Below are 13,500 nucleotides of genomic sequence, written 5' to 3' on the forward strand. Positions count from 1 at the left end.
AGCAACTATTAGCCATAATATGCACCCCCCCCCCCCCAAACAAAAACAAAAAAAACACATATATGAGTAGATAAATACCTGCTCTACTTACATAACATATGTATTGCATTGTCTACATTTTGGATTTTAGATACTTTTCAATTTTAATAATGGATAATCCTGGTCCTTGCAGTGGCCATTTTGTGTCCTCCGGCTCAAGAATCCCCCGCATCCCCCCCGTACTGACTCTGTGCACAGCAGGGAGGAATACATGCAGCAGGCACAGACTCCCCTACTAATGGATCTAAGTGCTGCCGTTCCCATCTATTCTCTGCACTACTGCCAGCGGCAGTGCAGAGAAGATAGAAGGGAACTGCAGCGCCTGGAACCATTATTAGGTGAGTCTGTGCGCGCTGCCTTTATCCTTCCCCAATGTTCAGTGCAGGGAAGAGGGAGAATGCGGCGGCAGAAGTAAAGGGGGGTGGGGGGGGGCGGACATGCCACTGGAGGAGGGGGGCAGAGGACAGTGACAGGTGATAGCCTCTTCTTCAATATCAGTTAAGATGGATCACTGCATTCCCGCAGCATAACAAGGTCTTTAGCCCCCCTGAAATCCTTGGAGCAAAAATCCCCCATTGCTTCCTGGGGAGGCAGAGCTTTGGGCTGTAGCTCTGCCTCCAGTTTAGTCAATCAGCACTGATCGTCGCCTCTCCCCGCCCCTCTCAGTGAAAGAAGACAGAGGGGCGGGGAGAGGCGGCGATCAGCGCTGACTGACTGTACTGGAGGCAGAGCTACAGCCCAAAGCTCTGCCTCCCCAGGCAGCAAAAGCCACAACTTTGAAAGTCGATTTTTGCCCCAGGAGTTCAGGAGGTTACAAACCTTGTTTTTCCACGGGAATGCAGCGATTCATCTTAGCTGATATCGCAGAAGAGGAGTGGTAAATAAAAAGTGCTATTTTTATTGGCTTCAGAGTCTCTTTAAAGGGAACCTTAACTGAGAGGGATATGGATGTTTCCTTCTAAACAATACCAGTTGCCTGGCAGTCCTGCTGATATCTTTGGCTGCAGTAGTGGCTGAATCGCACACCTGAAACAAGCATGCAGCTAATCCAGTCTGACTTCAGTCAGAGCACCTGATCTGCATGCTTGTTGAGTGGCTGTGGCTAAAAGTATTAGAAACGCAGGATCAGCAGGAGAGTCAGGCAACTGGTATTATTTTAAAAGGAAAAATCATTATTCTTCTCAATTTAGGTTCCCTTTAAGTGTCGGGTCCCAGCTTGATGACGTCATCAAGCTGCGACCCGGAACTTAAAGTGGTCTGAAACTCTGAGATAACATTCAATACAAATGTGTTTTCCTAATTTTTATTACTCATACAGTTATCATAGTTGCTTTTGTGCACATCTAATATTGTCTGTTTACAAATTACAAGTTTCCAAAGTGTAGTTTATCTTGCCCTGAAAGCTGGCATTGCATTTTATTCTTTTTCTAATATAACTGCTTTTTATTACATGTTAAAACCTTCTAATGAGCTATTCTGAACTGTGTGTGTGCCTGAAGCAGCGACAGATTCTCAGAAAGTGATTGTTTACATTCCAGTGTTGATACATTTGTGTTTAACAAGTAAAAAGATACTGTTATCTCCAGTTTGGATGCAGATTCGAATCTGAATAGCAGGAGAAAATACATTGTTTAACCATTTCAGTGATGATAGAATTTTTTTCTGGGATTGCAGTTTTCTAGCTGTGAGGAAACTTTTAGAGCAAAGTACAAATGCTGACTTTCAGACCACTTTAACAGCAGTGTGAGCGAGGATGCCAGCCAGAGCGGAGGGGGTTTGAGCTGCTCATTACTGGAGCCTGGGAGGTGAGTAAAGGCTGCTGGCCACACAGGTGACACCTGGCTACACTAGGGACACGAGAATGTAACAGAGAGCAGGGTAGGTGTTTTCTCTAATGTTCCCACTGATATACTGTATATGGTAAAATACATGAGGGTGCTTCATCTATGGTTCAATTTAAGGGGGGAGTTAGGCAGCCAGTTCCTTTTCTGGGGCTTCCTCCAGCCCCCTGAAGTCCTCCTGGTCCCTCACCACCATCCCCATCTGCTTTGTTCCTTCGCTGCCCCCTTTGAAAGCTGGAGGACTTGGCCAGTCGCCGGCTACTGCGCATAAACGGCCGCACGCCCCCTCGACTGCACGCTCTTGTTGCAAGTAGTAGCAATTTTTACTTCCTGCTCAAGCATTGAACTCTGCCAGCCACAGGAGCGCGATGGAGGAGGCACAGGGCAGCGTTTAGCGGGAGGTAGCAGAGGAACAGAGCAGCGTGGAATGAGGAAGGAAGGAATCTGGGAGCTGGAAGTCGTCCCAGGTAAGAAACTGGCCACATAGTTCACTTAAAGGGGCACTATGGCGATAAAGTGTAAAGTTTAAATTATATGTAAACACATACAAATAAGTAGTATGTTTCTTCCAGAGTAAAATGAGCCATAAATTACTTTTCTCCTAAGTTGCTGTCACTTACAGTAAGTAGTAGAAATCGGACAAGTTTTGGACTAGCCCATCTCTTCATGGGGGCATTCTCAGCATGGCCTTTATTCTTTATAAAAAAAAACAAAAGTTTGCTTTCCTAAAACAGAAAGAATTTGCGATAATTCAGGTTGGAGTGAGCTTTGAGATGTCTCCCAGTGCATAACTGCTGAATATATGCAAATTAACCATTGTTGTCCCTGTACGCTAGCCACACCTCCAGAACCTCTGGAATGCAATGATGTGTCAGCTTGTTAATGTGTACAGAGCCATAATAATCCAACATGCATACAGACTGTTTCGGATTGTTTGATCCTCATCAGTGCATGGCATGCATTAATTCTTTATAAAGACATTCCCTGAAAAGGATTTATACAAGTATGCTGGCCAGCCTCCCTGCTCGCTGCACTTTTTTGGGGCACTTGGATGGTGCAACTGCCATTCACTAAGGGCTTTTATCAATAATTTAAATCTTGAGGGCCCCCCATGAGAATATGGGCTACTCTTAAACCTGTCGGTTCTGTCAGATCATTTTACTCTGGGGGAAAAATGTACTTTTTATTTGTACATGTTTACATGTACTTTATCTTTTACACTTTTTCGTCAGTTCCCCTTTAAGATTTCCTATAAAATTAGCCAGTTACAACATGCATTTAGGAGGCAATGCTTTTCACTTGTATTGATTGCTTCGTACACACGCAAGATGAAACTCGTCCGATAAAAGCTGCCTCTGCCAAGAACTGTGTCTACATCGGCCACCGGTGCCTTGCCCAGCGATCAGCCAGGCCGATCAATTACCGCCATTCACCGGCTGAGCGCTTTGTTCTCCCCAATCACTCCACAAACTGCATGATGTCACTTCCGAGAAGCCACTCCATTGGGCCTCCTCCCCCGCATAGCAACAGAAAGCATCACTAGCCTGCATGCTAGCAGTGAGTCTGTACAGTGTAGGCCATGCAAACAGGAGTGCGAGGCCAACATCTGTCCGGGCCCTTTTACAATTAATGCGTTGGTATGCGTCAGAGTGCGTTAGTGTGCGTTTTTTCCATAGCGGTGCATTGTGAAAAAGTTTTCAGTGAAAAACGCGTATAGTGTGAACTGAGCCATAGGAAAACATGGGCATTACTTTAAATATGACAGCGGTTTGTCCATTCTTTAGGTCTGAGTGCTGCAGGTCTCTGGAAAAGAGACCTGTCTTAACTTTGCAAGTTTCAGAGTTGCTCTGCTGGTGAGAAATTTGCATACACTTGTCATGCAAATTGCCTAGCTGCCTCCTTTGATGGCTTGCAGTGTAAATACCTTTTGCTCCCCGAATTCCCTGCTGGTCATAGAGGTTTGTTCCTGCTGAACTCATTTCTGATGTTGTTGTTCCCGTTGCCTAGCAACTGGGAGGGGTGATCAGGACACAGGACAGCTGGAACTGTGTCTCATGCTCCCTGTCACCTCCTTTCAACCAAAAAGATGGCTGCCCCTATAAAACCACAAACATTTGCCTGTTCTTTTAAACCAGGCTGGGTAAGAGATTATATTACCTATCTATTTTAATTAACATAACTAATGTGACTTAATGACAGTATGATTGTTTAGGCTGGAGTTCCTCTAAGTATAAAAGGGGTCTCACAGGTTTATGAGTGAGTGACCTGACACCAGCCCGCTGCATGCCAACAGCCCAGCACTGATAATATATGCTTGTTCCGGCCAGTAGATCACCACATGGTACAGCAAGGACAAAAGCCCTGGAATGAGAATCTTTAAAAACAGCAAATATCACTTTCCAAATTTCCATCCATTTAGAAAAAAAATAAATAAAATAATCAACCCAACTGAAAGTTTCTCTAAGGTGATCCACTCACGATACAAAACGGATTCGGTTTTATGGACACTCGATAAAAATGATTGGCTGTATAAAAAAAAAAACTCACCTTTTTTTTGTTATTTTAGTGAGAAATATGATTGAATTCCCCATTTTTATCAATTTAAAGGTGGCTACAAACAATACAATGAAAGAATCCAATTTTACTACAGTAAAAAGATCAGTTGTACAGAAAAATCGAAAGCTTTTCTTATTTTCACTCAAGAAATCTGATCAGATCTCCTGTTTAAGTCAATAAGAAGTGGCAGTTTTTTTGTTTTGTTTTTAAAGAAATTTTGCTGAAGATTGATTGGCGAAGGATAGATTGTCAATGTCTTGATTTATAGAGCCAAGCAATTTTAGAGTTTTCAAACTTTTTTTCCTTCTCATAATTGGGGAAAAAATTTTACACGCAGGGTCGGACTGGGACACTGGGGGCCCACCAAAGAAATTTCAACCTGGGGCCCACACATCCCATGATTGCAGTGAAAAAAGGGCGTGACCATGCACCGGAAGGTGGGCGTGGTCATGATGTATTATGGACAGGGCCAAATGTACATGATCTTAGCAGCATTGTAATTCAGAGACACTGCTGCCCAGCAAAACTTTGCATAGAGTCCCCTCCTGAAATATAAAGTAATGTCCTACTTTGCAGAGGTTGCAACCGCATCGGGGCCCTTGGGCCAAAGGGGCCCCGAAGGGCCCTCCCTCAACTACAGTATTAGCTCTCTATTGGTCCTGTGCTCATAATAATCACTTCTATAGATACTTTGAACAGTGGTAATCATTAACAAGCTATTTCCCATCCCCTTCTTGCACCTCTGACACTGTAGCTACCATTGGCAAGTTTTGGTGCGTCGTATCAATTGTTGTGTAGAGAGTGCTTGGGGGGCCCCATTGTAAAATTTGCATTGAGGCCTACAGTTCCTTAGCTACGCCACTGCTCTCAGCATGAGTGATTACAGCACTGAGAGGAGAATTTTTGTGCTGCGGGCAGCAATTGGAGCTCTGTCAGACAAGGAGGGGGGACCACCAGAGACCTGGAGGCGGGGCCCACCGAGGGAAAAAACTGTGCTACTGTGGCCCAGCCCGACCCTGTTTACATGTGTGTAATAGATTGGTCAGATTTTTCAAATGTTACAATCAATCAAAATGCATTGTAATTCTTGAACTGAAAAGAAATATAAAAATTGTATAGTGTGTGGCCACCTTAACCTCCCTAGCGTTCTGTACGAGCTAGGCTCGTCCAGAGACGCCGGAGGCCACCGGCTCAGGCCCTGCTGGGTCGATTTGAATAATTTTTTTGGAAACACGCAGTTAGCACTTTGCTAGCTGCGCGTTTCTCCGCTCGCCGCCAATCCGCCACTACCCGCCGCGTAATAGGGCCCCCCTCAGACCCCGTGCGCTGCCTGGCCAATCAGTGCCAGGCAGCGCTGAGGGGTTGATCGGGACTCCCTATGACGTCACTACATCAATGACATCATTCCGTTCGTCACCATGGCGATGGGGAAAGCCCTCAAGGAAATCCCATTCAGAACGGGATACCCTGACGGGCATAGGCGCCGGCGGCGATCAGAAGGGTGGGTGGGAATCGGAAGGGAGGGGGGTATCATGTAGCTAGCACTAGGCTAGCTACATGATTAAAAAAAAAATAAGGTATAAAAAACCATGCGCAGCCGTGCGCCTGCGCATAATCAAAACGGCCAGCAGGTTAAGCTGATCAGGTGCAGCTGTTTTTTCTGAACAAAGTTTATGAAAACTGAATAGTGTAAAGGTGGCCAAACACGATACAAGAATCCAATTTTACAGTAATTTGATTAAAAAAAAACGATAGTTTCTACAGAAAAATTGTAAACTTGTTTTTTATTCAAGTGATTTTTTTTTTCATAATTGGGAAAAAATGTAATACACGTGTGTGGTGCATTGGCCAGATTTTTCAAGTGTTACAATCAATCAGAAACCTTGATTGTAAATCTTGAAATTTAGGCTACTTACACACCAGGACGTTGCGTTTAAGGGACGTTATAGGGCACATAACGTGCCCCTAACGCAACGCCTGGTGGTGTTGGAGCAGGACGCTACCAAGAGCCGCGTTACAAGCAGCTCTAGGTGCGCCTGCTCTGTCGGAGGCGCTGCGGAGACCACGTGAGCGGAGCTCTCCGCATCACGTGGTCCCGCCAGCCAATCAGCGGCCGCTCCAAAGAGTAAACACTGCAAGTGCAGTGAATGTCAAGTAGCCATGTGCCTGGCTACGTAGCGTCCTCTCCCCGCCTCCTCTCTGCCCCTAAAATAAAAAAAAACACCCGTACTGAGCATGTGCAAACAGTCTAACGCGGCTTAGCCGCGTATAAAGTACTGCATGCAGTACGTTATGTAGATGTACAATGTAACGCAACGTGGGCACTGTGAACAGCCCATTGATTTTTCATTGCTGTGCGGTGGGGTGCGTTACAGGCTGCTCTAACGTGCGCCTGTAACGTCCCACTGTTAAAGCAGCCTAAATGTAAACATTTGTGTGGTGTGTGGCTACCTTAAAGGACAACTGAAGTGAGAGAGATATAAAGGCTGCCATATTTATTTTCTTTTAAAGCGGACCTGAACTCAGACCTCCTCTCTGCTCTAAAAGATACATAACATCATAATAACCTTTAAACGAAAACATGTCTTTGTTACAGCCGATACAAATCCTAAAATAATTCTGCATTGTTTCTACTTCCTGATTCATGGAAGCAGACATATTGTTTACAGCCTGTGCTTTCAAATGAGCTTATCTGCCATCTCTGCCATGGCAGTCATGTGACACAGGGGAGAGATCAGATTACAATTTGTGATAAGACACAAATGAGGGGGAATTACATAGGCTAAACCCTCAGAATACATACAGGGTGTATTTCTCTCTGCTTGCTTCTGTCATGTGCAAGAGTTCAGCTCCACTTTAAAGTGGATCCGAGATGAAAAAATAGCTATAAAAAGTAACTTGACTATATATATCTTGTCTAAAGTTTAGATAGTTTACACAACAAACCTAGCTGCAAACAGCTTCAACAGTAGATGATTATTTCTTCCTGTGATACGAAGAGAGCTGCAATGTTCTGCTTGTGATCATTACACACAGGCAAGCTGCTCTGCATCTCCAGCCCTCAGCCTGTGAAAACATCACTCCCCTCTCCTCCCCCCCCCGCCTCTGAAATCTCTGGCTAGTAACACCTCCTCCATCTGCCCAGACTGAGCTCCCATAAGCCCTTGCTACTAAGGCTCAGAGTGCCAAGGCTCTCTGGAGAAGCGGTGGGCGAGGCTTGTTTACTTTAGGGAATTGGAGTATTAAAACAAAAACAATACTCCAATTGAGGTATGCACTATAAACTAATAATCTATATGAAAGGAACACAATTATGCAATGAGTAAAAGTTTATCTCGGATCCACTTTAAGCAATACCAGTTGCCTGGCTGCCCTGCGGATCCTCTGCCTCTAATACTTTTAGCCATAGCCCATGAACAAGCATGCAGCAGATCAGGTGTTTCCTGACATTATTGTCAGATCTGACAAGATTAGCAGCATGCTTGTTTCTGGTGTGATTCAGACACTACTGCAGCCAAATAGATCAGCAGGACTGCCAGGCAACTGGTATTGTTTAAAAGGAAATAAATATGGCAGCCTCCTCCATATCTCTCTTGTTACAGTCCTCCTTTAAGATAGATTGTCAATGTCTTGATTTATAGACTCAAGCTAATTATTATTATTTTTTTTAGAGGTTTCAATCTTTTTTTTTCCATAATCAGGGAAATTGATCACACGCACATGGGATACGTTTGTCATATTTTTTTAAAAAAAAATTGATTGTAATTCTCATATTACAGAAGCAATCGTGTGTGGTGACCATCCTAGCTGTCAGCAGGGAGGCCGTGGCATGCTGTGACCAGCTGTGTACCCTGTATGACGCAGTAAAGTGACACAACAACGTGGACCCCCCACCACCCCCCTCAAATTCTCCCACAGACTCTATGTCCGAGTGCCCGGCAACTGCAGGCAGCATAAAATCATTTAAAATATATATCTATAGAAAAAATGTGTTTTGGATGCTTTTCCCAGCTATTTTCCCCACAAACAACTGTTCCCCAAACGACTGATACAACATTTTGGTTGGCGTTTCCCTTCCAGTCCCAGATGATTACCTAGTGTGCAGAAATCTCAAGACTCCTACACACGTTCCAACAGTCTGCCCAACTATCTTCTAAACTTGTCTGTTGGAAGTTGGGTGTATGTACGATTGGCAAACAACCAGATGACCAACTAATAACAGGTTGTTTGCCAGATGCAACCGGCAGATCAGACTGCACAACTAACAGGCAGGTTGGAACGTGTGTACAGGCGTTTGAACAACTGTGTTGTTTTTGAATGCAGACATGTTAAGAAGTTTGTCATTTAGCTTGCGCGCATGGTATTTAATTGAGTTGGTTGTTTAGTTGGTTGGCCTGTGTGTACGTACTTGTCGTGTAAACAACTTGTGTGGTTGGTCATGTTGTGCGGTTGGTTGTGTATTATGTTGGATGTGTGTATGAGCCTTAACGGGAGGTATTAAATCGTTTAGAAAGGAGCATGATCAGCTCCATGAAAATGGGGACAATACTGAGCGTCATGGTCGTCTTTACATCTCCCGAAACAGCTAAGCGATAGCTGTTCTGCCTCCTGATTGGTCCCTTGTCACCACGATACTTTGTACTCCCCTCCACCATCTTGGATCCCTCGTTGTTTCGGCAGTGGGCGGAGTGCGACATCAACCCCCGGGAGGGACGATCAGCTGGAGGTGTCCACCAATGCTGTCCATTCCAGACCTCTTATGCCTTCTTCTGTAGCGACTTGGGCAGGAAATGGCTGCGTATGAAATGGATCAGTTTGTTTTCTGATAGGACGAGAGCCGCCAGCGTCACAGCCAGACAGACGAAGCCAACGAGGACATGGGCGAGGCGATAGGACCAGCCGGAGTCACAGCACAGGAACTTCTGTTACAGGAGTGAAAGGTACAGCAATAAACACATGGGAGTACAAATATATACACAGCAATCCTATCATATATTCTGTTTCCAGGACCAGTGCGCTCAGCCAAAGAGGCAGTGGCACTAGCATAAAAAATAGTATTTTTTTGTAGTGAACAAAAATAGGGACACCAAGAGCCATAAGTCCGTCGTCCTCCCTGCACTCCAAACAGCTTGCAAGCCTCACCACCGCACACTTCCTCCTTCCGGCTTGAAGAAGGAAGTGCACGTAGTGAGTCTTGTAACGCATCCAATAGGACGCGTGCAAGACGTTTGGAAAGCATAGAAGACAACGGACTTGTGTGTAACTAATCCCCTCTCTCCCAGCCGCACAGCTGAGGTAATTAAGCCTCATTTTAATCACGAATTTGAGTCCTTAGGGACTCCTGAGCCCATCACTGTGTACTGGTAAATATGGGATTAAGTCAGTAAATACAAATATACTCCAAAGCAGGGTTACCTTAAAGGCAACCACTGTATAAGCAGGTGGGGAGATTAGACCTGACCCCACTCAGGAGTAAGAAGTTGCTCTCCGTAGATAAGGAAAAAGGGGGCGACACCCCTCCACCAAGGGTGGACTTAGAACAATGTAACAGGGATACAGAGGCACCAGAAGAATAAAAATGTCTAAAAAGTATAACATTTGTGGAGGCAGTGGTGGACTTACCCCCTCCAAACAGACACAAGATATGCCAACAAAGTTTAGCAGGTGGCATGGCCTGACACACTCTCCAGGGGTTCCGACTTCTGATGTGTAGCCCCGCCCCCTACCACAAGAGCTCATCAGCGCTTCTCTATTAGGAGCTAGAGGAGTGCCTATGACCTCTTGTTCTAGGAGGCGGGGCTACGTCCACAGAAGAAGGCCGAAAATGAACCACTGAAGACCAGGTAAGCATTTTTACTTTTAATTACCAAAAAAAATGCAAATCAGAAGCGCTGTGCAATTGCTGGCAGTAGATTCCACAGCACTTCCAATCGCATACAAATAATAAAAAAAATTCAGCCATCAGGCAGCCGACGGAGCGACAGGCGGGAGCGCGCGAGGAGAGCAGGTGAAATCTACACGCTGTCAGAGGATGGCATGCACAAACAGGACGCAGGTGTCACCTCACCCGGCACTGAAGGGGTTACAGAGGAATTGCAGAAGCGGACTGGTTACCTCGGAGTATGCGGTCACTGCCGCACTGACACACAGCGCACCGATGACCGCGGGGGATGGGAGGAGTCCGGTGAGCGGCCGGTAGGGGCTCCCTCGGTAATACCGGCTGATGTAGAGTAAGCTGTGGCCGATCCGCAGTCCCATGTTGAAGCAGTTTGCCAGGATAAACCCCACACTGCCCAGCCACAGAGTCATGTAGTAGGAGAGGCAGAGGAAGGTCAGGGACAGGCCCAGCATGACATAGTTATACCTGTGAGCAGAAAGCAGAGAAGATCACAGACTGTCGTAAACCAGCAACACCCAAATTAGACGCATCGCTTCAAGCGCAGCCAAAGTGAAATGTAAAATCTCAAATCAAATATGTCCCAGCGAGCTTCTATCAACCTCTACTTAAAGAGACACTGAGGTGAAAATAAACTTAGGATATAATGATTTGCAGGGCCGGATTTATACTTTTTACCGCCCAAGGCCAATTATACCATCTGTATGGTTGTTATCTCCGTGTGCCCCAATGAGAATTCTACTTACATCATTGGATGTCACAGATAATAACTATTTCAGTAATACGTGTATAAGTTATGTTATATTTTCCTTAAGAACTTTTACGTTATGTTTGCCATCTCATTAATGATGGACCCATTGTGCCACCATGTGAGTTAGGCTGAAGTGTACCTGCAGGATAGAGCTTACAGGTCTTGCAGGGACGACACAAGTACACAGGACAGAGAGTTCAAAGGTTTAAGCTGACCTTGTAGATAAGGATGGCTGCATGGAACAGCTTTACTGTCCCTCACTGAGCCGCCCCTAAATGTCTGGTGCCCTAGGCCATGGCCTATGTGGCCTTGCCAGAAATCCGGCCCTGATGATTTGTATCTGTAGTACAGCTAAGAAATAAAGCATTAGGAGCAGAGATATAAGTCTCATATTGTTTCCAGTACATAAAGAGTTAAGGAACTCGTTATCTATGCAAAAAAGCCATTGAGCTCCACGACTTTCAAAGTCGCAGAGAGCTCTGTCTTCTGACGCTTGTTATCTCAACTGTCAGACACTGTATTTTCTTTTTCTCTCTCCAGAGGACAGGTCAATAGTTCACAAGACTGCTCTGTAAAAACATTTAGAATGCTGAGTAGTGTGTAAACGGCAAATATTAGAGAATGATGCAATGTTATAAAAAACACTATATAACTGAAAATAAAAATATGAGAATATTTTCTTTGCTACTAATATTTTAGTAATTATCCCTACTACACAACCATTATATCATAATTTTTTTCCGCTTCAGTGTCTCTTTAAAGGAGTTATCAGGCAATCTAAAGAAAATAAGTGCTACTTACCCGGGGCTTACTCCAGCCCCAAGCTCCCAGCATGTCCCTTGCCGCAGCTCTCCCTCCAGCCATTCGCCGCAGCTCGCTCCCGATCCCCGGCGATGATGTCAGGCCAACCTCCAGGTCGGCCTGTACTGCGCCTGTGCGAGCGGCGCTGTCAATCACCGCCACGTGGGCCAGAGCGGACTACGCAGATGAAGAAGTTCTGCGCCTGTGCAGTCCGCTGCAGAGAGCTGCGGCGTTTTCCCTGACAGGCCCGACCATGCATATTTTTCTTCAAGTTCCCGTTCGCAATAGCATCCTACGCCTGTGCAGGGTGCTATTGAGGACGGGAACTGGCTAATGGACAGAAAACAAAGAGTTGTGGTCAATGGATCGTACTCAAAATGGGAGACTGTTAGCAGTGGGGTCCCACAGGGGTCTGTTCTGGGTCCAGTGCTCTTCAATTTATTTATTAATGACCTAGTAGATGCAGTAGTGAGCAATGTTGCTATTTTTGCAGATGATACAAAATTGTGCAGAATCATCAACTCTCAGGAAGATAGTGTCATATTGCAACAGGATCTGGATAGTATGGCTATATGGGCACATACATGGCAGATGAAATTCAATGTTGACAAATGTAAAGTCATGCATTTTGGACGTACTAATGGTCTAGCACCATACAAAATAAATGGGATACAGTTGGGGACATCAAACTTGGAGAAGGACTTAGGAGTACTCATTGACAACAAGTTAAATAATCGTACTCAATGCCAAGCAGCTGCAGCTAAAGCTAACAAAATTTTGGGATGCATTAAAAGGGAAATAAAAACTCGAGATGCTAGCATAATATTGCCCCTGTTTAACTCTCTAGTAAGGCCACATCTGGAATATGGAATTCAGTTCTGGGCACCACATTACAAAAAAGATATTGCAGTTTTAGAGCAGGTGCAGAGACGAGCAACAAAATTGATACGTGGGATGGAAGGTCTCGCTTACCAAGAAAGGTTAGATAAACTGGGTTTATTTAGTATAGAGAAAAGACGCCTTAGAGGGGATCTAATTAACATGTATAAATACATCAGAGGGCAATATAATAGCTTGGCGGATGAGCTTTTTGTCCCTAGGCCTTCTCAAAGGACTAGAGGACATGATCTGCGCATGGAGGAAAAACGTTTTAGCCATTTATTTAGGAAAGGGTTCTTTACAGTAAGAGTGATTAAGATGTGGAATGCATTGCCACAGGAAGTCGTTATGGCAAACGCTATACCTGCATTTAAAGGGGGCTTAGATGCTTTCCTTGCGTTGAAAGACATCCATGGCTACAATTACTAGGTAATGCCTAATGATGTTGATCCAGGGATTTTATCTGATTGCCATCTGGAGTCGGGAAGGAATTTTTCCCTTTAGGGGCTAATTGGACCATGCCTTGTAAGGGTTTTTTTTCGCCTTCCTCTGGATCAACAGGGATATGTGAGGGAGCAGGCTGGTGTTGTACTTTATACTGGTTGAACTCGATGGACGTATGTCTTTTTTCAACCAAAATAACTATGTAACTATGTAACTATGTAACATTATATATATATTATTTTATATATATATATATATATAAAATCAGGAAATCCAATCAGATTTATTGCTCG

General features: G+C 44.8%; 1 protein-coding gene across 1 annotated transcript in view; it reads right to left on the bottom strand.

The window, feature by feature from the left end:
• Positions 1 to 6,203: 6,203 nt before the first annotated feature.
• LOC137531936 (man(5)GlcNAc(2)-PP-dolichol translocation protein RFT1-like) overlaps positions 6,204 to 13,500 on the bottom strand; it is a 106,743-nt gene continuing 99,446 nt past the window's right edge. Inside the window, exons 12-13 of the mRNA XM_068251973.1 lie at positions 10,551 to 10,800; positions 6,204 to 9,358 (exon numbers count right to left, since the gene is read on the bottom strand). Coding sequence (XP_068108074.1) covers positions 9,194 to 9,358; positions 10,551 to 10,800 — 415 coding nt within the window. The 3' untranslated portion in view covers positions 6,204 to 9,193. The remainder of the gene's footprint in view (positions 9,359 to 10,550; positions 10,801 to 13,500) is intronic.

This window comes from Hyperolius riggenbachi, chromosome 9 (assembly GCF_040937935.1).
Source record: "Hyperolius riggenbachi isolate aHypRig1 chromosome 9, aHypRig1.pri, whole genome shotgun sequence".
In the NCBI taxonomy this organism is placed as follows: Eukaryota; Metazoa; Chordata; class Amphibia; order Anura; family Hyperoliidae; genus Hyperolius; species Hyperolius riggenbachi.